At 38.7% G+C, this 23,364-nt stretch overlaps 1 protein-coding gene across 1 annotated transcript; it reads left to right on the top strand.

Annotated features, from left to right (window-relative positions):
• Window positions 1–93: 93 nt before the first annotated feature.
• abcc2 (ATP binding cassette subfamily C member 2) lies at window positions 94–21,685 on the top strand. Its single transcript, XM_079363206.1, has 32 exons — window positions 94–677; window positions 2,475–2,651; window positions 3,104–3,250; window positions 3,338–3,478; window positions 3,581–3,703; window positions 3,838–3,893; window positions 3,977–4,220; window positions 4,357–4,538; window positions 5,303–5,480; window positions 6,085–6,339; window positions 6,794–6,859; window positions 7,155–7,292; window positions 7,395–7,541; window positions 7,622–7,706; window positions 8,256–8,322; window positions 8,426–8,552; window positions 9,525–9,701; window positions 10,776–10,943; window positions 12,082–12,265; window positions 12,712–12,847; window positions 12,963–13,059; window positions 13,146–13,365; window positions 15,660–15,814; window positions 16,322–16,477; window positions 16,614–16,813; window positions 16,925–17,051; window positions 17,169–17,270; window positions 17,872–18,015; window positions 19,241–19,399; window positions 19,477–19,643; window positions 20,744–20,938; window positions 21,353–21,685. Exons 1-32 carry the CDS (start codon window positions 633–635, stop codon window positions 21,498–21,500), a joined length of 4,713 nt encoding a protein of 1,570 aa, XP_079219332.1. The 5' UTR covers window positions 94–632; the 3' UTR covers window positions 21,501–21,685.
• Window positions 21,686–23,364: the final 1,679 nt, after the last annotated feature.

The raw sequence follows: 23,364 nt of genomic DNA, 5'->3' as shown, positions 1-23,364 counted from the left end.
GCAGAGCAGAAGTGAAAACCAAACAGGAAAAGGGGTCTAATGAGCCCCACTCCCTCCCCTTCCTTTAACACAGTCCCTTTTTGGTGGGCTGTCCTGACTAACATGAGGAAAACAGCAAGTCATTCTGTCTCTCCCTTTGATGAGGGCATCTGTTTAGAAAGTTGAACTTTGACACGTGATCGCTGGGGAAGGTCTGTGGGCTGGTGCGAGGCTGAGATTCTCAATGACTTCCACTGCAGTTGTTGAGTTTTCTCAGTTGGACAAACAGACGACTGCAGGAGTGATTTTTTCCTGCAGACCTCTACCGAAGACGGACAGAAGACAACGCTTCAAATCTTCTGCCTGAAACTACCCAAATCAAGACTCAAGTTAAGCTTCACCACATCTGCTTCTTTGACATATTAACAGCTTTTCATCGCACAAGGACGTTGTAAGACTTGTTTTTTGCCTAAAAAGCCTCATGGCTCAAAGCCCCTGAGAATCAAATCCTACAATTGTTTCTGGAGTGAGAGTCAATGAGGGAGAGAGAGGGGGAAGGTTTGAGTCGACTTTGGCAGCAGTAAAAGCAGAAGGCAACAAGAGTTGTGTTGTCTTTTTCATCAAACGGGCGACTGAAGCCACCAGAGTGGACCATGTGTGCTGCAGCTCTGGACAAGTACTGCGGCTCCACCTTCTGGGTAAGTTCACAGTCATAGTGTAAAAAAGAAAACTAGTTGTTTGAGCTTAAAAAGGTTCAAGTTGAGGCTGCCTTAAAATCTAGTAGGTATATATATATAGACATTTATCATTATATTTAAAAAAAAAGTTCCTATTTAATTTAACCTGTTTATGTTTACTTCTCTTGAATTTAATTTTTAATGAGAAAAATTAGGATTAAATTTAAGGACCCTCCGGCTGTAAAGCAATGTATAATAGTTGAGGAGATAACATAAACACAAAATGTTGAGTTATCTCAACATTTACATTAAATCCCTACTTAGATTGTAACTTATCATGACATGTTGTTTTTGCATAGACTTTCGTAGCTCGGTGTCTGTTGACCTAAGTTGACGCTTTTTCTACCCTGAATTAATACCATGTAATAACCTGTGACTTTGGAAACAAGCCCATATGGTGAATAACTTTAACAATCAGGTTAATGTTTGGTGAAAATAGCTAAGGGTTGACATAATTACACATGTACAATGTTATACAAGCAATACAGTCCAGTATCCCTGTGAAAAGAAGAACTTTTTCTCGTCAGAATAGTTCACATAAAAAACATTTATTTCCATTTTCTATCATGTTTTTCTACTTGATTAGAGCCTGTGGCATTGATTATCCAAAAGATAATGACTCCGCTCTTTCCCTGTCTATGTTCACCTCTGCACACAGTGCGCTCAGTGAACATGTGATTCTTAACTAAGACATGACTCGACATATCCAATAACTGAGTCACATGGTAATGAGCTATAATAACTCTGCGTCCTTAGATTGTAAAAAAAAAAAGAAGGGTAATTTCATCTTATAATTATGAGAAAAGACATTATGAGATATTGATCTCATTATAAGGAGATCAGGAGATCATGCACCTCAGCACTTTTAACTCTGTACCGCGCATCTGCACTTTGTGTGTTTTATGTATTGTCTGTTTTGTATAAAATGACTCTCATGAAACCAAATTTACAAATAAAGTAACCTGAACCTTAGCTCATAATCATGAGATCTTGAATTTGAATTAATGATTTGAATAAACTAAACATTTCTCACACATTAAAAGCAACTATTTCTCCTGTTACAGCTTCTTAATCAATCAAATATGAGACATGGAGCTTTTTTTGTGATAGTCATTTGATCCATCTAATAAAACGGAGTCTGATTACTTTATAATCAATTACATATTATTGTAATCAAATTATTAAGACTTAAATGTGATCAGTTAGTTGTACAGCATGTACATTGATTGCACAGTAAAAAACAAACTCATGTGTACTGCTTGACCCTTCATGTTGTATTTGAGCTTGATTGGAGAATGGAGACTATACACCAGATCAAGCCATGTCTTGACTTTAAGGCTAAAGTAGTAAGAACTTGAAGTGCTTGAAAGTTGCTACTTTTTTAATCAAAAGGCAAGTCAGGTCTTGAACTGTCAGGTTTTGTTCCCAGCGTTCACTTTCTTTCACTCTATGTTCCTGCTTTTCTATCAGCTCTTATATCTGAAGAACTCTCTCCTCTGAAGGTCAGCATTACTCAGGCGGCTGCACACAGCTGTATGCAGGGACTTATTGTTTAATCACATGAGAGCCCCTGTTGATTACGTTTCTAATCACACTCAGAGAGGTGTGTTGTCCCCTTAGCTCCTGGGATTCACATAAGGAAGTGTGTTCGTTTCACCATCTGTGGGATGGATTTTGTATGGATCTGTGATTGACTGAAAGGTTATCAATGTGTATTACAACACACTGTACATGTGTGTGATTGTGTGTGTACCTCAGAATGCTTCATATCTGGATAGAGTAGACCCCGACTTGCCAGTATGTGTGGAACAGACAGTGCTGGTCTGGATCCCCCTGGGCTTCCTGTGGCTTTGTGCCCCACGACACCTGGTGTCTCTCTGCAGGAGGACAAAAGCAAAAACCAAACACATGTCCAAACTCTACTTCTGCAAACAGGTAATGCACACAAACTTAATAATTGCTAATGAAAAACTGGGAGGGAAGAAGAAAAAGCTGGTTTTGGTAGTTGCTAATTACTTTCACAATATGCAAAATATGTAATTATATGTAATTTAAATATCTCCTTAGAACAGTTGTGTGTTTATGTTTTTTGTACACCATTGAACATATTTACAAGGAGGGAAGTTGTATATTTTCTGAATATCCCCTTGAATTTTTCTCATCTGATGCTCTGTCATTTGCTTATCAGACTAAGCTGTTCAATAATAATTAATGGACCAACCTTACATCAGACAATTTACAACCCCAAACCCTTTAATGATATAATCGGAGCATTTTAGCTTCCCACCTTGAGAGTGACGTCAGAAGAAGTTTTTCCACCATGTGCAACGATCATGAATCAAAATTGTTACATTTTGCCAAATCTTCTCTGTGTTTCCTCCCCTCAGCTTGTGGTCTCTCTGTTATTCCTGACGGCCATAGCATCCTTAGCAGTCACACTAGGAGAGGACTTTGGTCCAGACCGAGACACATCTTCAACTGTGAAAAATGCTGGTGTTTACTACGCTAACCCCGTCCTGTATGCTGTCACGTGGGTAAATACGGCACGCACAAACTTATGTTTTTGATTTATTAACCAACAAGGTCTAAATGAATGTGTTGTGATGTTTCTTCTCTTTTAGATCCTTGTGCTGTTGTGCCAGGAAGGCGTAAGACGACGGGATGGGGCCATAGACTCCGCCACTCTCTTCCTCTTCTGGTTTCTCCTTTTTCTGTGTGATATCTTCCCTTTTCAAACCCTCCTACGAGAGGCACTAAAGCTGGTATGAAACATAAGATCTGCAGTTTGTTCTTGTGTTAAACAATTGCCTGATACATTTCTCTCACTGTTGTGTCTCATCCTACTACCCATCTTTGCCCTTCAGGGAGCCATCAATGATGTCCCCCGCTTCTGTCTTTTTTACATCACCTTTGGGCTGGAATTGATTGCATTGGTCCTCTCTGTTGTGGCTGATGTCCCACCTGAAGCTGAGGAGCGTGTAAAGAAGGTACCCAAGCACACAGTTTTTTGTTGGGTTTTTTTGCGTTTTGAATTCATAAAAGAGTAACAAAATGAGAACACCAAACCTCCATCAGCTTAGTCTGCTGTGAATGTAAACCATCAGCTTGTTTCTACCTACAGAATCCTGAGGAAGGGGCAGCGTTCTTGAGCAGAATCACTTTCAACTGGTTTCACAGGTAAATAAAGACTATGTAAAGTACAATTTTTGCATCCATTTAAATGTTTGCCAGAACTTCCATCCTCCCCTTTCCCCCTTCAGTATGGTGGTGAACGGCTACAAGCGGCCCCTGGTTCAAGAAGACATGTGGGAAATCAGTGAGAAGGATAGCACTGCATACCTCAACGAGCACTTTCAGCATTTCATGAAAACTGAGTTAGGCAAAGCTTGTGTCCGTTACCAAGAAAAATTGAAGAAGAAACCAATAAAGAACAGAGACAAAGCGCGTGAAGAGAGCTTTCAAAATGGTCTGGGGAAAGGCGTGAGTCAGGATGTGCTGATGATGGTAAGAGTCTGCTTCAGAGGATGAACACTCAAGACACATATTAGGTACATTTTTATGAACCCCTAATGGAGTTCAAGTAGTAGTGATTATTTTCTGGGTGAGCTGTTTTTATCTCAACTGTTTTATTTGTCTGTAGGAGGAAAAAGAGAAAAAAGCAGATGGAAAAAAGAAGAAGAAGGACAAGACGAAGGAGAATGACTATCCCAATTCATGGCTGATAAGCACCATATACAAAACTTTTAAAGGGCTTCTTATTGAATCTGCCTTCTTCAAACTACTGCAGGACCTGTTGGCTTTTGCAAGTCCTCAACTCCTAAAGTGAGTAAAGTTTCTCAGCCAAAAATAATAAAGACATTAAAGGTAATGATAGAGAAAACAAGTTCAACTCCCTTCCAATGTAAAACAGTTGGCTGCCAAGTCCTGGAATATGCTCAAACAAGAAAAATATTTCAGATAGCACTCCAAAATAGTACTTTTATTACCACACCTACTTTAGTGTGTCATCTTCTAAACAGCTAATTATGTATGCACTTTATTGTGTGAATGTCTAATTGATCATTTCTTGAAATGATCTTGTTGTCTCTTGTAAAAAAAAAAAAAAAAACACTTTGAACCTGCTTAATTACTCTGTCTTACTGTTTTTACTGTTTTTACTGCACTTCGTTGTTTTACTCAGTGTGCAATCATTAACTCAGGGTCATTTTTACACGTGTTGACCTGGGCCTCAACCAATTCTATGTCAAGTGACATCACCTGAACTTGTGTTTTTTGATTTGTTCAGTTCCCTTTGGTTCTTTTGCAACAGAGTTTTTAAACAGACTGTAAAGTTAGTGATTCACCTCTTTAAGGCAATATTACATTATTATAACATTATACAACTATCATTGTACATTATACAGTGAACCACTCACTGCTGATCTCTAGCTTAGCATTAACCCGAGACAATGACACCAAGGTCTAAGAGAGGAGGGGAAAGGCAAAGTAAATAGGACACAAAACAGAGGGGAGATTGATTGTTTAAAAATCAATTGCAAAAATGAATGATTATCCAAACGTTGAGCTCTCTTTTTCTTTTCCTTTAGGTTGATGATCTCCTTCACTCATGACAAATCCAGGTATACCTGGGAGGGATATATGTATGCAGTGCTGCTCCTTGTAGTGGCTATTCTGCAGTCACTGTTCCTGCAGCAGTACTTCCAGCGCTGCTTTGTTCTAGGGATGAAGGTCCGCACTGCCATAATGGCCGCTGTGTATAAAAAGGTAAAAGGGTAACATCAAAATGACTTTTTCTTAGTGCAAAGTTAAAAACATGGTCAAGAGAAATGAACTGTACTGTTCAATATAAAAGTGGGGAAAGATATCATTTCTGTGTTTAGAGGTTGAAAAGATGAAAAGCTTTTTTTAAATCATACATTTCTTACAAACACGCAACCTTTTGTACTCTGCACATACCTGGAGGCGTATGTCAAAAGTTCAGTGTTATTTCATTGATGGAAGCTTTATGTTTTGTTTTTTTTCTGTAATTCGCATTTCTTCACCTTCAAACGATGTGAGCAACTTTTCTCAACCTGTTATTACCACAGAGCAGAAAAACTTTTCTGCACGAGCTTGTAGCCTGTCACAGAGGCAGCTTGTAAGACTGTTCAATTTTATCATTATTGTCATTCACTCTACTATTAATGTTTTAAAACCAAGGAGTTTTGGTGATGGATTAATAGATGGTCTTTCAATACAGAGAAATAAAATCATCTATTTTTGTTTTGTTTTGTTTAAGAAGTATCAACCAATTAGCCCAATTTTTTTTTGTTGCTTCTTTTCCATTCCCCTCTCTCTCTTATAAACTCATCTTTGTTCCTTCTCTAAGGCGTTGGTGGTGTCAAATGACGCTCGTAAAGAGACAACAGTTGGGGAAACGGTAAACCTGATGTCCGCAGATGCCCAGCGATTCAACGATGTGACAAACTTCATCCACCTGCTGTGGTCCTGCCCTCTGCAGATCATCTTATCTATAGCGTTCCTGTGGCTGGAGTTAGGACCCTCTGTGCTGGCAGGACTGGCGGTGATGGTGCTGATGGTGCCTATTAATGGTCTACTAGCCACTAAGGCCAGAAATCTCCAGGTAGGCTGAACCAGTGGTCACATAATTTTTACACATTTAGAAGATAGTGTGCCGTGTACTCAGAGGGTGATCGATTGTAAATCTTAATCTTAATTCCTAGAGTCTAACATACATTCCTTTCATGTATTTGGAAAAAAGATAAAACTGATGACATTAAACATATTGTGCTGATATTAGAAACGGGTAACCAGAATTTACCTGCACACAACAATAAAGGTGGTCAAATCTAAGTAAATATAATATTGTATCAAAATCACCAAATTCTTTGGCTCGAGTGGGAGTTCCTCATTACATTCCTCTGGTCTCCACATACACTTAAATGTATTCCTGGTCACAACTTTTTTCTTTTCTTGGCTTCTTTCTTGATATAGTACTTCTTATTGTCTTCCCTTAGGATCTGTGGGACATGGGTTGGAGCTACAGTGCCTTGCTAATTTATATATTTTATTTTCAGATAGAAAACATGAAGTTCAAAGACAAGAGACTGAAAATCATGAATGAAATATTGAATGGGATCAAGGTAAGAACTCTTTCTAATGTTTCTGGTTAATAATTAATTACTCACCATCACTGCCTTTATGTAAGAAAATCAAACTCTAATGGATCTGAGTCTTCTTCAAAGAAAAGGTGCTTTGTCTCAGGAAAGGTTGACATGTTGGCTGAGAGTGCTTTCCATTATACTGCATCCTCCAGTTTCTGTTTATTGACATTAACTACATGAGGTTTAAGGCTGTCCCTTTGTTCCCCCACCCTTCCTTTTCCGTATTTTACACAATGCCCTTTCCCACCCCTCCTCATCTTTTTTCTCCTACCAGATTCTGAAGCTGTATGCATGGGAGCCTTCTTTCCAGACCCAGGTAGAAGACATAAGGGGGCAAGAATTGAAGGTCATGAGGAAATTTGCCTACCTAACATCGGTCTCCACATTCGTCTTTAGCTGTGCTCCAGCTTTGGTGAGTGTCGTGAAGGAGCCTTGTACAAAAAAAATCCAAGAGGGAGCAAAGTGAAAAACAGTCTTTAATTATCTTTTCTTTAACACTGACTTTTTTTTTCAGGTTTCTCTTGCCACATTTGCAGTGTTTGTAGGTGTGAGTCCAGACAACGTGTTGACAGCAGAGAAAGCTTTCACTTCCATCTCTCTCTTTAACATCTTGCGATTTCCCCTTGCCATGCTGCCCATGCTTATTGCTGCCATCGTGCAGGTACAGAAACAACAACATGTTGTAAACAAGCATTTCAAAATTGCACCAAAACCTCACTAAACTTTACTATCATGTTTCAGACCTCAGTGTCCAAAAAGCGTCTGGAGAAGTTTCTTGGAGGCGATGACCTCGAAAGTGATATCATTCGTCATGACCCAAGTTTCAGTACGTTCACTATCAACATTTACTCATGGTCTAGAATTCGCCAAATACACCAGTCAGGGGGGCGGATTGAGGATAAAAGAATCCACCAGTCAATCATTTTCTTACCAGCCACAAAAGAGAAATAAATCATTTGTAAAACTGTATGACTCCTTGCCAATCTGCACACATAATATATATCTGGTTAGCCTTACTCAAAACAAGCTTTCAGATTGCTGAGCTTCGGGTAGGGCGCAGAGCAAGGCGGGGTCTATCATTAGCACAAGTTGTTATGCAACCAAAATGATAGTCAGGAAAGTAGCTAGTTTTTGCTAGCACAAATACTTACGTATTTCTATACTATGTACTATGTACTGTGTACTATGTACTGTTATACTTATGTAGCATATATCCTCCTGAGACTCAATCCCCCAACAGAACATTTTTCCACATTTGGTGCTTTGCTGGTGTTAATTCTGAACCTTGCTTGTACCATTACTGAGGGTGTTTGTAAATGACTTCATAGGTTTCCGCCTTCTTTCTGAGTTGATTTCTCCCCTTTTTAACCATCAGACTCTGCTGTCAGCATCCGTGACGGATCATTCGCCTGGGAAAGAGAAGCTGAGCCCCTGCTGAAAAAGTGCGTTTGTTGTGTCAAATACAAAATGACACTTGTGGCATTTGGTGTTTTCCCTCTGTAATAAATGCATTAATGGAAATTTTTTTGTGTGTGTGTTCCCCAGTGTGTCCTTGGATATCAAGCCAGGTCGGTTGGTAGCAGTAGTGGGAGCTGTGGGCTCAGGAAAGTCTTCTCTCATATCTGCCCTCCTGGGAGAGATGCACAGCACAAATGGGTTTATTAACATTCAGGTGACACCTTATTTCTTTTTGCAAATACTGTACATAGCTAACCAGGGACATCTATTGTGCCTAACTTTCTTCAAGGATTTAATTAATATTACTCAATTCAAACCAGATGTGTGCAGAGTATAAAGAAGTGCTAATTAATAATAACTGCAGAGCACTCTCATTATTTGTTATGTGAATGCAGACTTCATCAGGATGTTTTTCCATCACTGTTTGTCTGTTTCACTTGCTTTGACCGACTAACTAACTACTAACTCTGAGCAGCTGGGGAAACAATCTTTGAGGATTCAAATATAGAACATGCGTAGCCAAACAATTTATTTCCGTCATTGAAAAGCAAGACAGAACATGCATGTTCTAAACTGTACTTCAACAGAGTAAATTGTTTCTTCACAGAGTCTATAAATATGGTTTATTGGTTTTGTGTATTTGTAGGACCAGACTTCGTTAATGAGCGTTGAGCCAGTAGATCACATTTTGTCCTCATCTTTCTGCATCTCGAAAGGCACAGAGAATAAACGGAGAACATTGTCTCTCTGCTGCTGTGACTCTTTTCTTACCAAATAAATGTGGGTGGATGACTGTGTTTCTGACAAAAAACATCTTAACCTTCTTTTGCATTACATTTTTAATAGTATAATGAATCACTTACTGTAAATATTTTTTTATTTGGAAAATGTAAACAAAGGGCTGTTTTGGCAGCATGCTCTTGAACAGCATTAAAGTCTGACGCTTACATGATGGAAGCAGTAAAAGGTTGTAAAAAATGTGTCTCTAGACCATTATGTTTATCATAGAGACATTAGTGAACACTGCTGCACAGCATGAAGGCTCTCTGCTGAAAGAGCTTTCTAACCTTTTCTATAAATTGATGTAATGATTATTTCCCCTTTCAACTAGTCCGGTGTGTCTGGTTGGAATAAGGACATGCTTGAATATCCTCTTTTTAGCTGACTTTCATATCTTGCTCTCCAGGGGTCCCTCGCCTTTGTGCCACAGCAAGCCTGGATCCAAAATGCCACTCTGAAGGATAATATCCTGTTTGGCTCTCCCCATGAGGAGGACAGGTTTGAGAAGGTGATAGAGGTCTGCGCTCTGGCCCCTGACCTGGAGCTGCTACCTGGAGGTATCCTCACTGAGATCGGAGAAAAAGTAAGATTCAAAGATTTTGAAGATTCAATAAATGCATTCATCTTCTCACTGCCTTGCATCTTTTCATACTGTAATACCATGGAGCGATTCTCAGGGCCCTAGGTCATCATTGTACTTTGTATTGGCTATGCATAACCTAGCCATATTGGTGTAATTTCATTATTAATGTTAATGGTGCTGTAAAAAAGTCTACACTCTGTGACCCAGTCACAAAACATATCTGCGTTATCTGTGACCAAAGTGCTTCTCGAAATGGGGAACAAGAGTTTCAGGTACACTCTCCTGGAATCTCCTAAAGAAGGATTTGTGCCTTAGGGATCTGGTCTCTTCAAATCTTTTTCAAAGTAGATTGAAGGCAAGGAAGGTTGTGAATGCTTTGAGTGGCAACCATAAATACAATTCAAGGAGAACATTTTACGATTTGACCATAAAAAGACTTGTGAATAAACAAATTAATGTATACAAATTACAGTGTGAAAGCCTAAAAGGCTCAGACAGGCTCATTTGAATACTAAAGTACTATGCATTGGACGTGTTCATCAGGGATCAGGTTAGGCTGGCTGGTTGTTCAGCTGTGGAACTGAAAGGAAGGACACCTACAGGCTCTGTAACATCTGCTGATGTTTTTTTTTAAATATTGTTAATTTTTATTTTTTTTATTTTTTTATTTATAATTTTTCCAAAACAGAAAACAAAAACCTTACACATACAACAAAACTACACATAGACATTACATATAACGGTGTACAATACAAGATGCATTTAATTAATTAATTAATTTTCAATTTTAACTTAACATTGAGGGTGCCTAAGCTGCCATCCCATTCCTGATGATCACACACCAAAAAGTCTGAATACTTACTGTTAAAACAATTTTAGTTTTACAGGAAGTTAAACACTGATGATAATTTAATGCACAAATATATGCAACTGAGAAAAAAAAAGGGAAAAACTTGAAATATTTGAAATTTTTGAATGTTTTTAAGCATGATCTTAAAAACCTGAAGATATTTGTTCTGCTTATTTTCCCCCTCCTCTCCTCTCTTCCTCTTCCTCCTCCTCTTTTCTCCCCAGGGAATCAACCTCTCAGGGGGTCAGAAGCAGCGTGTGAGCCTGGCTCGTGCAGCCTACAGTCAAGCTGATATCTATCTGTTAGATGACCCATTGTCTGCTGTGGACTCTCATGTGGGAAAACATCTCTTTGATAAACTGATTGGACAGAACGGGATACTCAAAAACAAGGTTTGTGCTCAGATGACATCAATGTGGTGATTAGGGCTGGGAATCATTGGGTGTCTCACCATTTATATATATATATTAATAGATCAAGTGAGATCCCCATTTTACTCAAAGCAAACATATCAGGCTGCTGAATAATAATGCAATAATAGGATATGAAGAGGTGATTCTTTTCCCTGGAGAGAGGAAGAAGTCTGATTGCAGGTGTACGGAGGAGCAGACATGACATTAAAGAGCAGTCAGCAGTCATTAAATACTGAAGCCTGATGTTAAGCTGTTGGTATGAACCCTTTAGGTATGTCACCACAGTGAATGAACGGCTGAACAGCATCTATCTGTCAATAGTGACGGAGTGACAGCTGTCACGTCTTATTTGATAATAATCATCCACTCATCATTTTTACTTGAACAGATGTGATATTAAAAGTTATTTCACTGATTTGTTGATTCATTGGGCATATACACATAAAGCAAACAAGTAACATCGGAGCTGCCTTCTGTGTTTCCTGAAGCAGTCTGTCACAACAATGAGCCCTCTCTGTGCAGTTCAAGGTAATTCTTCTTCTTTCAGTGAAATATTTTGCTCATATTTATCAAACAGGGAAGTCTGCGCTCTCAGCTGAGCCTCTGCACAGAGACACACCGGGGTCGACTCAGACAGATCTCCTTCTAAAGCTGCATTCTGATTTAAAATAGAGGCGTGTGCTTCAAACAAACAAACGGTTCAAACTTTAGGTAGAAACTGAGACCGGTAACATTGCTTCCTTTGCTTGTCGGTTGTGCGGTTCTGTATTTGTGTGATGGTGTATAAATTGGTGTAAATTACAGGTAGGTTAAATTAAGCAATAAATAACGTTATTTCAAACTTTGTGATTCACTACAATATTAACACTGCATTGGGGCAAATGTGGGCAGCATACAATATGAATAATGTATAGTAAACTGGTCCTACAGACACACACACACACACATTCCAGGCAAGGGGGGGGGGGGGGGGGGGGGGGGGCTAACAATAGAAGAACAGTTCAGGCTTTAGAACTATTGTATAGGCCTTAGGGTTAAAACATAAGAGAATATACTTTCATCTTTTAAACGAATGATCATTTCACAGCTGAGGCAAACCTTGTTTTTGTCTTTGCAGACTCGTATCCTGGTAACCCACGGTGTGAGCTTCCTGCCATACGTTGATGAAATAGTGGTTCTCGTGGATGGAAAGGTCTCTGAGGTTGGATCCTATAAAAGCCTTCGTGCCAGTAAAGGAGCTTTCTCCGAGTTTCTAGACACATATGCCAAAGAACAAAGTAATCAGAACCATTCAGACTCAGGTAATGATACCTTTTGTCTGTGCAGAATGGATGAAAACTGCACAAATTCTACCATATGATACACACTGTAGTTAGTCTTCTGCACATGATAAACTATATGATAACAAAATTTGAAAGCACTGCAAAAACTCAAATCTTATCTCATTTATTCTCTTGTTTTGAATCAATAATGTCTAATTTAATTTAATTTAATTTATTCATGTGACAGGTCCAGGTAATCATCAGATTTCAAAATATAAAAACAAATGAAATCAGTGTAATGAGATATTTTAATATATTTGGTATGGTTTTAGTTTTTGCAGTGTTTATATGCTGCAATAAAGTTTTTTTTCTCTGTTTGTGCAAACACAATATTTTTTTTTGTTTGAAAGAAGTTCAATAAAGTGAATTTACTTCAAGGTAATGTTTTGAAAGAAATCATTTTGAATGTTGCCATGTTTTTTCAGAAGGTTCAAGGGACACCGCAGATATAGAGCTCATCCCGGAAAGAGATGACGCTCAGCCAGACTCTCCTTTGGAGGACACTGTCTCAGCTACCCTGAAGAGAGAAAACAGTATCCGCCGAAGCCAGCGCAACGGCAGGTTCGAATCACTGGCAATGAAATAGACGCATATGAAACTGGTTAATTAGCAAGTCACCACTCAAAACTAACGTTCCTGTGTAACTAATATTATTCTTTGTCCTTTTTTTTTCTAGTGTCAGACTAAGAAAAAATAGTTCTTTAAAAAAACCTGTAGATGATGTAAAGACAGGCCAGAAGCTTATTGAGAAGGAAACTATGGAAACAGGAAAGGTAATTATGTTTTTAATCTGCCTTAAAATACTCACTAACAGCAGAAAACTCTTCCTGAGCCTTTTGTCTTCTCTTCTGATGTCCAGGTGAAGTTCTCAGTATACATGCAGTACATGCGCGCCATGGGCTGGGGATACTCCAACGTGGTTTTCCTGGTTTACTTCATCCAGAACATCGCTTTCATTGGTCAGAACCTGTGGCTGAGTGACTGGACCAATGATGCAGTGGACTACTACAACATGACATACCCTGACTGGAAGAGGGACACCAGGGTGGGAGTGTTTGGAGTTCTTGGTGTCGCTCAGGGTAAATAAAAAGTTCCATTTACTTTTTTGGTTTTAGTGCCTTTTAAAACATTTGTTTATGTTTTACTTTCTTCTTTCCCTTTCTTTTAAATCATAGTGTTCTCACTAACAGGAAACACTTTGTCAGAATGTTTTTTTTAAAGTCCAGCAGCTTATAATAGATAGAATAAGACAAACAAAATCACATAGCAGAACTAGATGTCAGAGAAAAGCAGAATATAAGAGAGAAAGTGAGGACGTGCTGCTGCCATGTTAGCAGAAATCTGTCAAACTGTTAACAACATTTATCCATTTTAAGTCACTTGTGGCAAGCTTGCTTACTTGTGCTGATTTCCCAAAGGTTTGTGGTCCGTGTTACATTCAACATTGAGTCATCTGTGCTGAAAGGCAAATTAATGGCACATACGTTGCAGTTTGTTCCTCTTTCATGGAAACTGGAGCTCCAGTTTTCTTTGCACGGAAATAATATATCCCTGCTACTGCTGAACAAATAATACAATGTGCATGAATACAATTTTGGAGGCACAGCAATCCACTTTTTCTCCATCTTTCAGAGAAGTTGTTGGATCATATGTAATCTACTTTCTCTATGAAATGGTTATTCATTCAACAGGACTGGCTAATGTTTGAACCCAGGCTGATTTGGATTTCACTATCCAACCTGTGACTTCTTTCCTGCATGTCATTCCCAATTCTCCCTGATAGCCAACTCTAGCCACTATCCTATCTCTACAATAATCAATATTTCCCCCCCAAAAAAAGACTCATCCATAAAAGAAGCATGTGATTACATACAGTACATAAGAAACATAACAGTATTGCTGCCTCTGAAACAATACATGATTCATTTGAACATAGGTGTTTTAATTGTGAGACTGCATACTGCAGTGGATCAGTAATGTACAACTTTATAAAACGTTGTGCTAAGAATGAGCAGCCGGCAGTTTAGCTTCCTCGTTGTCTGGCTTTATCAACCATCAGGTCAGATGAAAACTAAAAATACGGACGACTAAAGGTCAAGAAACCATCATATGTCTTCTGTTAGCTCACTTTGACTCAATTTTTCACACTTCATGCTATCTGGCAGTCGTCTTCAAAGAGAAAGAAAAAAAAAAAAAAAAGTGTAACAACCAATCTTCTCTCTGCTGGGGAGCTACAGTATCTGTGTGTCAAGAAAATCTCAGCAGTACGTTTTATTGATTAGGAATTATAAATCACTCCTTTGGAATACTTGATTTTATTTCCCCACACTGAGACTTATGGCTGAAGTTTAGTTTAAGTATGAGGCCCTCTCCAAAGAGCTCATCGAAGTTCAGGAAGTAGACTGCTCTTTTGCACTTTTCCATGTTCAGTTTCAGACAAATGAATGAAATACCTGTTGCGAGTCAGTGTGTGGCTACAGTATATAAAACCATTAAACTAACAGGTTATTAAAGTGACCATGCAGCTTAAATATATAGATGACTATGCTGAATTTAGTCTGTAACAAAGACCAACAATCATGCCTGACAATTATAACAGTATGGAAGTTTTTCCTGCTGTTTCTTTGAAATCTTATAAGTGGACCTTACTTTTTTGGTTTTAATGGCTGTACTAACTGTATAGTAGGAACATAAAGGATACACTGTGTGCCTTATTCATAACATGTGTCCCACATTTCATAGCAGAAGCTGAAGATCTGCCTTATAACACATTTACATAGTTGATTTTACATTTCAGCAACAAGACAGTTCATGGTGCCACGCACAGGACATCAGAAACCTCAAGACAAAAAGCAAAGTATCACATTTCAAGTGAGCTTTGCATTTATTGCATTTAAAGAGACACACACCAAAATTGAGCATTTTAAGAGGGCTGGTTTATACAGGGTCACAAACCTCCTCTGGTGCTTGATTCATGTTATATTTTGACTAAAGTAAAGCACAGGTATTTCATTTAGACCACAGGGGACTGTTTGAAAAGTTGGGAAAGGGGGATGTTATATCCTCTTGAATACGAATCATTCCAAAGCCAAGAACGATAAAAATAATATTGTAGTTAGAGTGAAATATTACAGTGCATTGATATACTATAATCAATAAGTTAATCTTCATTGATTTAATGAAATAACTTAATAACAAACATAATAACAAACAAGTTAAATCTTGTTTACCTTTAAGGCTAAGATTCATTGTGACATTTGGAGCTTCAATTTATAAAAATAAATAACAGCATCTTATATTCACTAATCTTTTCAACCTGTTATGAAGAAATAGGTGTCACGGTTTCAAAGTAAACTCTTCTTGTTTCCTGCAGGCCTCTTTGTGTTCCTTGGTACTCTGCTCCTGGCCAACGCTTCTATCAATGCATCTCGTATCCTGCATTCACGACTACTCAACAACATTCTGCGAGTTCCCATGTTTTTCTTTGACACGACACCCATTGGAAGAGTGGTCAACCGCTTTGCAAAGGTATGATCTGGTACTTACTGTTTTGTATTCCTAATGAGGAACATTTCATTTGTAATAGTCACAATAATGATACATTTTATTTATAATCAATCAATCAATCTTTATTTGTATAGTGTCAATTCATAACAGAGCAAAAAAACCAGAGCATTAAACACGATCAAACAGCAATGGCTTGAGGGATTTTTTTTCTAATGATTTCAAGATGCTGAGAAATGAGAATTTAAACAAACTAACAAAGAAAATATTGAGTGCAACGTTCTGCACCCTGAAGTGAAGCCGCTTAAGATTATCATGTTGACGTGTGACATGTTTTTTCTTCTGTTTTCCTGTCTTTCATTTTTGGATTGAGACCTCTCTGTAATTGACATTTTTGGATTGTAACTTGAATAAGTTTGCATCAAGCCGTCTGAATGCGAGGACATAATAACACTTTGGTTTGACACTTCACTCTGTCACTTGAAATTAGATTTGAATAAAAACCAGCTTCTCCCTTTGCTGCTCTTGAAGGACATATTCACAGTGGACGAGGCGATTCCACAGTCCTTCCGCTCCTGGCTCATGTGTCTGCTAGGTGTGCTGGGCACACTGTTTGTCATCTGTCTGGCCACACCTGTCTTCATCATTATTATCATCCCTCTGGCTGTGGTTTACTTCTTCGTACAGGTAAGCATGAGAAAAACAACCTGACCTGGGGAAAAACAGAGGTTGAAAAATAAAACAAACTAAAGTAAAAAAAGAAAGAGATTATCTAAATACATATTTCCTTTGTTCTGTGTTCCTACCTTTTCTCTGCACCTAGCGCTTTTATGTAGCGACTTCAAGGCAGCTGCGTCGGCTGGACTCGGTGTCACGCTCTCCTATATACTCACATTTCAGTGAGACTGTATCAGGTCTGTCTGTGATCAGAGCCTACGGACATCAAGATCGTTTTCTCAAACACAACGAAATCACTATTGATGAAAACCTGAAGAGCGTCTATCCATGGATAGTGTCCAACAGGTGGGTTAAAGAACTCACTCTCGCACAGAAAATAATCAACAAATCTAAGCACATTGGTATTCTTTAATGTAATAGATTACGTTTTTTTTAATGCTTGTGTTTTCCCGACAGATGGTTGGCCATCCGTCTGGAGTTCCTTGGAAACCTGGTAGTGTTTTTCTCCGCTCTGTTTGCTGTCATTTCCAGACACTCCTTGGACAGCGGCATCGTTGGCCTTTCTATATCCTATGCCCTTAATGTAAGTGGCTCCCGCTGTTATCTCAAAAACTGCAAAACATGTTCTATTATAACTTTTCTGGTGGTGATGGTAATGGCCTCAACAATGCACTCTTCTCTGCCCTTTGTCTGTTTGCAGGTGACTCAGACCCTCAACTGGCTGGTCAGGATGACCTCAGAGCTTGAGACAAATATTGTTGCCGTGGAGAGAGTGAATGAATACTCTGAGATTGAGAACGAGGTTTGTTCAGTTGAAAACATTTCCCATAAAAAAGTAGACTGAACTTTTTGCACATTTGACAAGACGTCAGATCTGTTTATGTTCCAGCTTGGGGAAGAGACATTGAAAAGCTCAAATCTAAACTCTTATAAAAATTCTAAAATAATGATTAACTTCTGTTAAAAAAACAATCCAAGTTGAACCATTGGGATTCTGCAAGTTAAACGCAGTCTATAAATTCAGCCAAATTCAAACTCAATCCAAACAATAACAAAAAATGACGCCAGTCTGGCAGGGAATCATGGGAGTGATTCTCTCTGCTACTTCACCCCAACCCCAGATGAAACAAACTCTTGAGTCGCCTTCAACATATTGCCCTTTTTTCTGTTTAAAACTTGAACAGAAGAAGACCGTTTTGAAGAAATGCAATGACTTTTACATATTTCTACTTATAGCACAAAGGTGTGAGGTGTATCCTTGACTAGAGTTCATACTATATTCATATAAATTCTATAAACAGAAAGAAAAACTGATTGTCTCTATTTGGCAGCTTGAATCAGGATCGTTACAGTTCTTATAGTTCAACATTTTCCTTCTTAAATGTGAGCCTCTGTCTCGACAGGCTAAGTGGGTGAATGACACTCGGCCTCCAAAGAAGTGGCCCGAGGAGGGAAGAGTAACGTTCGAGAACTTCAAGGTCCGCTACAGGCCTGGATTAGACCTGGTGCTGCATGGAATCAGCTGTGATATCAAGAGTTCTGAGAAGGTTTGTATGGTCTCTACATACCTGCATGATTGTTGGATTTTTTATTCTTTAAAACTAAAATAAAGTGCAGAACATAAACCCCTACAAGCTGAACATACACTGCCTATCTGCATCTTACTAGATCAACTATGCATTTAACCCAAAAGAAAAAGAAGAGTCATGACATTGAAAACACGTCAGATTACTGTCAAGACAACGTACTTTAGGATGCCAGTGTCCTAGTGGTTAGTTTGTGCTCCAGACACTGTAGTCCTTGAATACTTGCTCTCTCCCATAATTTTGTCTCCATTCACCGTCTTGTCCCTATAATAAAGGCATAGAAGCCTAAAAATATATCTATTAAAATAAAGAAATTGATTCCTTAAAAATGTGTTGTAAAAGCTGAAAAATCAAACGAAAGCTCTATCACATAAAATTACAAATAGATAAAGCAGGATCCTCAAGCTCCTGGAACCCCCCTGTGGACAGAGTGGTACATCATCCTAGCTCTTTACTGACCTTGTCCTGTGCACGTGTAAGTGGTTATCACTCACTGATAATATACAACATGCAGTTAATCTGCTCGCATGACACCGTCCCAGTGACAGCTTATTCAGGCATCAAAAATAACAAACTATATGTTACTAATGGACGTGTTTGCTTTCATAGCCAATATAGAGACATCCGATTTAATCAAAGACCGTCATAATGAGATAAAAATTCCAAACGGGAGCTATAAACACACCTTGAACTTTATTCTGCATTTCATTTTATTCCCTTTATTTGGGGAACATTATCAATCTAACTACAGATGATTTGTGTCCAATCTGGCCGTTTCTTTTCTTTGCTGGACTCATGCACTTTTTATGGATTAACAATGCACATGTTCTTCCTGAATCTGGAGATCTTTATCCTTCAAGGTTTCATGGTATCTCTGCTTTCACACAAGCTGTTACAGATAACAAAAGTGAACGCTACTTCACATGTCCTCATATGTCACTGAAGTGTTTGCAACATGAAAACAGATCCCTCAACGGTTGTCTAGTTTAGTTCACCCGGCTGCAAAGTACAGTTTGAAATCCTCTGCCAGTTCTGTATACAGTACGAGTGCACTACAAGGACACACAGTTTGTGTTGTGTTTTATATAATCATGCTGTTTGTCAGTGATTGTTGGTGTTAAGATGAAATGTTAAGATGTGTCTACCATTATCTTTTATTTCATATGCCGTCTCTCCCTGAATTCAGATTGGTATTGTCGGCCGCACAGGAGCTGGAAAATCAAGTCTGACCAACTGCCTGTTCAGAACAATTGAAGCTGCTGAAGGACGAATCCTCCTCGACGACATAGATATTTCCACATTAGGCCTGCATGACCTTCGAAACAGCCTCACTATCATACCACAGGTATGGACAAACTCTGATTCACATTTCATCCACACTTTCATGACTGTAACTAACCTCCGTGAATTTGGTGGGTATAGGATCCAGTGTTGTTCTCCGGGACTCTGAGGATGAACCTGGATCCATTCGACAGATTCAGTGATGAGGACATCTGGAGAGTATTGGAACTCTCCCATCTGAAGGAATATGTGGCAGGGCTGCAGGAAGGATTGCAGCATGAAGTTTCAGAGGGAGGAGAAAACCTCAGGTGGGCACTCGAAATAACTGCTTCTCTTCTACATAACAAAAAGGACAAAGACATAATTAGTACCCGCCAAGACCCAGCCAACTAAAAGCCCCTGGATCCTAATTCCGAAATAGCTTTATAATTATTAAGGATCTTTTGTAGTGCATGGAAATCTTTAAAAAGAGTCATTTCAAAACAAATTCACTGTACCTTCATTAGCGTTTCTATAAAATTCTCCAACGGTGGGTTTGTATTTGTTGCGGTTACATGAAGACATTTGTTATGAAATTGATCTGCAATCAAATGATCAAAAGTCACAGCAGCCATCTGCTTTTACACTTAACATGAGTTTTGTCTTAGTGCTAAGTTTTAATGGCTTTTGTTTGATTGCAAACAGTCACAATCACTTTTGAGAGTTGACTGTAGTTATCTATTTTCAGCTGGATCAGTTTAAAGCAGGCCCTCGATTGTCTTTGATTGGTGACGGGTGTTTGTGTTCACTCCATTCCCAAAACCAAATGGTGACTAAGAGGGCCAAGTTTAACTCTGCCAATCATATCACCTTCAAACACTCAAAAGGGACTTATTTTGGTTCTACTCACAACCGAACTAAATGATTAAACAAAGACTAAATGAGCAAGCAGTCCCCACTCCCAAAGCTTCTCCTCTGAGAGCTTGTGCTGAACATTTCTGTTATCAGCGCAAAAGAAAGGATCTTGAGTCAATCGGTGTCGGTGGTAGCTTAATGTATAGGTTTTTGTTGTATTTCTCCCACGAGCTGTAAGAAAAACTTGTCCTCGACCATAAACAGATTTTTTTCATTACATGCTGCACTTCTAAGAGCCTACGACCAGGTGGAGTCAGCGATAACATCTAACTTAAAACGTGAACATATCTTAAAGATATGTTATCCCTGTTTATATTCTCTGCTTTATTTAGGAAGTAAAACAACAGAGTGGCAACATTCAATCTTCTGATCTAAAAAAACATGCATGTGTCCTTAATGGCTATTTAACAAATAGAAATGTGCATCATCAAAAATAAATAAATAAATAAAACAGCAATCTGTAGCAACCCAGCACATTTATTTAGACACTCACAGTGTCTGTCTCTCTTCTCAGTGTTGGGCAGAGGCAGCTGTTGTGTCTTGCCCGAGCCCTGTTAAGGAAGTCTCGCATTTTGATTCTCGATGAGGCCACTGCAGCTGTGGACCTGGAGACAGATGACCTGATTCAGAACACCATTCGCAAAGAGTTTTCCCACTGTACCGTGCTCACCATCGCCCATCGTCTGCACAGCATCATGGACAGCTCCAGGTGAGTTCTTGCCCTGTGAAATGCAATGGCAATTTCATCTGCAGTCTTTTGAAAATGTGTAGAAGGCCTACAGATGGTATGGTATAGACTTCCATTTTCACTCTCCTTACCAAATGTATATTTGTAGCTACAGTATACAAAACAATAGATATTATTGAACAGACTTAATCTGCCATGTAAGAATAGAAAAATCACATACAGTATGTTGTGTTTTTCGTAACAGAACAATCAAAACTCAACAATCTCTTATTCATGATTTTTCCACCTCAACTGAAATTTGAATATGTATCCCTCAGCATGCATGGATAAAAATAAAATCATGTCTACATTCATAAAGGCTCCAGTAAGATCAGCCAGAAATAAAAATGCACCCTTCTAGTGGGTTTTCATTTTTGCCTTTGTTTCTCTCCACAGGGTGATGGTGCTTGACGCTGGCAGAATTGTAGAATTTGATTCTCCGAGCAACCTGCTTGAGAAGAAGGGCCATTTCTATGCTATGGCAAAAGATGCCGGGATTACACTAGAAGAAACCATTACACAAGAAGAAACCACAGGTCTCTGATTTTGCACTTGTAGGATCATTTTGATTCTGTTCGATGTATTTCTTCTCTTCTTTGATTTGAAATTCTGAACTGTTCTTTGAAATAAAGATGTTTGTAATATTTGTATTTATAGAAAATGGTGTTAAGAAATCGCATTCTGCATGTAAAGGATTTTTGTATTGGCACAATAAATATGCTTTCTCAAGAGTTGCTCTATGTTTTATGAAGGGAACAACCTATTCGTTCTACTAACTCATGTTATGTTAAAAAAAAAAAAAAGATGAACATTTGTTGTGTATATTATCATTTGAATTATGTGTTTTACTGAGTCCGATCTATTCATTGTCCAACAAGACAACCGTTTGTCTTGAGCACACAGATGAGAACAAGGACGATACAAGGACAACATCAACAGCACAATGTTATCCATTAAAACCAAAAATTCGAAGTCAGACAAATAGAGGTTACACATTATGAAACTTCAACAATAAAATCAGCCAAGAGTTCAAAACAAAATGGACATTTCTGCCAAGTAATTCAAAATGCAAAGAGAAGCTGGTCGCAGCGTGTGCTTTATTGAATGCTGGGTAAAAAGGTTCTACGAGAAAGAGGTTGATGAAAATAACAGCTGGTGAGCTTTGTTGACTTCAACAAAAAAGAACAGCTAACATTGATACAAACCTATTTTGGGGGAAATTGACTCTTTGCAGCAAAAGTAATAGTATTTGATCTGAGAATTTGTTTTTCTAATGCTTGAAAATATTTAATTTAGGTCATTAGTGAGCTTTTAATGTGCTGATTGGCAGACCTTGTGGTGAATGATCATGTGATTATTTCATACAACACCAAAACATGGCCGAAGGTTGCTTGTCTTGGTTGTCCAGTGGGAGTGAGAGACAAACAACTGTGGCAGCCTGGCTTATACGCAATTCCACTCAGGTGAAGCTCATCTGCCATCAACAGGTTGGTGAGCGGGTCTCCCAATAACTAGCAGGCATGCCAACTCCAACCACCAGATGAAGCCAAAACCCTGAAAAACAAAACAACAACAGTACCAAGGAGGGCCCTCACACCTCCCCCTATTAAAAAAACGGAGACCCGTTTGAGTCGATGTTAGCGTTCACTTCCTGCTCGAGAAGGAGCATCTGCCATCACGTTAGCCCTACACTCGATGTGACAGATATTGAATCTGTAGGGCTGTAAAAGTAACAACCAGTGTATCAGCCCTTTATTGCTGTTCTGCATGCTGGACAGAGAGGTCAGAGGGTTATGGTGAATTGAAAGTGAATCTTTTTTTTTTTTTTTATTAAAGTCATTTAGTTTAATGTCATGTTGTCCTCTTTATTGCCGTCACCCATCTGTTTCTGAAAAAAAGACAATTTTTGAACTGGGTGTGCAGGATTAACAGTGATAGCATTTCTGAGGTGGATAGTTAATTTTTATACATAAACACTGTAATAATGTAAGCCACAGAAATACAAAAAGAGGGGTGTTTTTTTTATCTCATTACCAAAAGATCCATCTTGTTTCTAGGCAACCTGTAATGTCTTTTAGTGTCCCATTCTTCATTTCTATTCACACTGCATTCCTGATCCTTTTTGTTTACAGAATTTGTTAGGATTCCCATTAGCTGTACCCAAGAGCCCAGCTACTCTTCCTGGGGTCTATTAAGATCAGGGAGAAGTCAGTGTTAGGCATAAGGGGAGAGATTGTCATTGGGCTGAGTTGATTGTATTCCCATAATTTGCAAACAGTTGTTATGAGAAGGTTGTGTCCCATGCACCTTTTAGTGTCCTAACTTTAGTGTAACATCTGTTCCAATCATAAACACAATCTACAGGAAATGTCCAGAAAGACTGTCTTTGCTCAAAAAGTCAGAATAGT

Source organism: Symphodus melops (assembly GCF_947650265.1).
Source record: "Symphodus melops genome assembly, chromosome: 15".
In the NCBI taxonomy this organism is placed as follows: domain Eukaryota; kingdom Metazoa; phylum Chordata; class Actinopteri; order Labriformes; family Labridae; genus Symphodus; species Symphodus melops.
The sequence above is the reverse complement of the archived record's forward strand: the minus strand, read 5'-3'. Positions and strand labels throughout refer to the sequence as shown.

What these genes read in the sequence shown, in the direction of transcription:
- abcc2 (XM_079363206.1), top strand. Translation starts at nt 633, where the DNA reads ATGTGTGCTGCAGCTCTGGACAAGTACTGCGGCTCCACCTTCTGG. An exon ending in TCACTGAGATCGGAGAAAAA is followed by an intron (nt 9,702 to 10,775) that starts GTAAGATTCAAA and finishes TTTTCTCCCCAG; the next exon opens with GGAATCAACCTCTCAGGGGG. An exon ending in AAACTATGGAAACAGGAAAG is followed by an intron (nt 13,060 to 13,145) that starts GTAATTATGTTT and finishes TCTGATGTCCAG; the next exon opens with GTGAAGTTCTCAGTATACAT.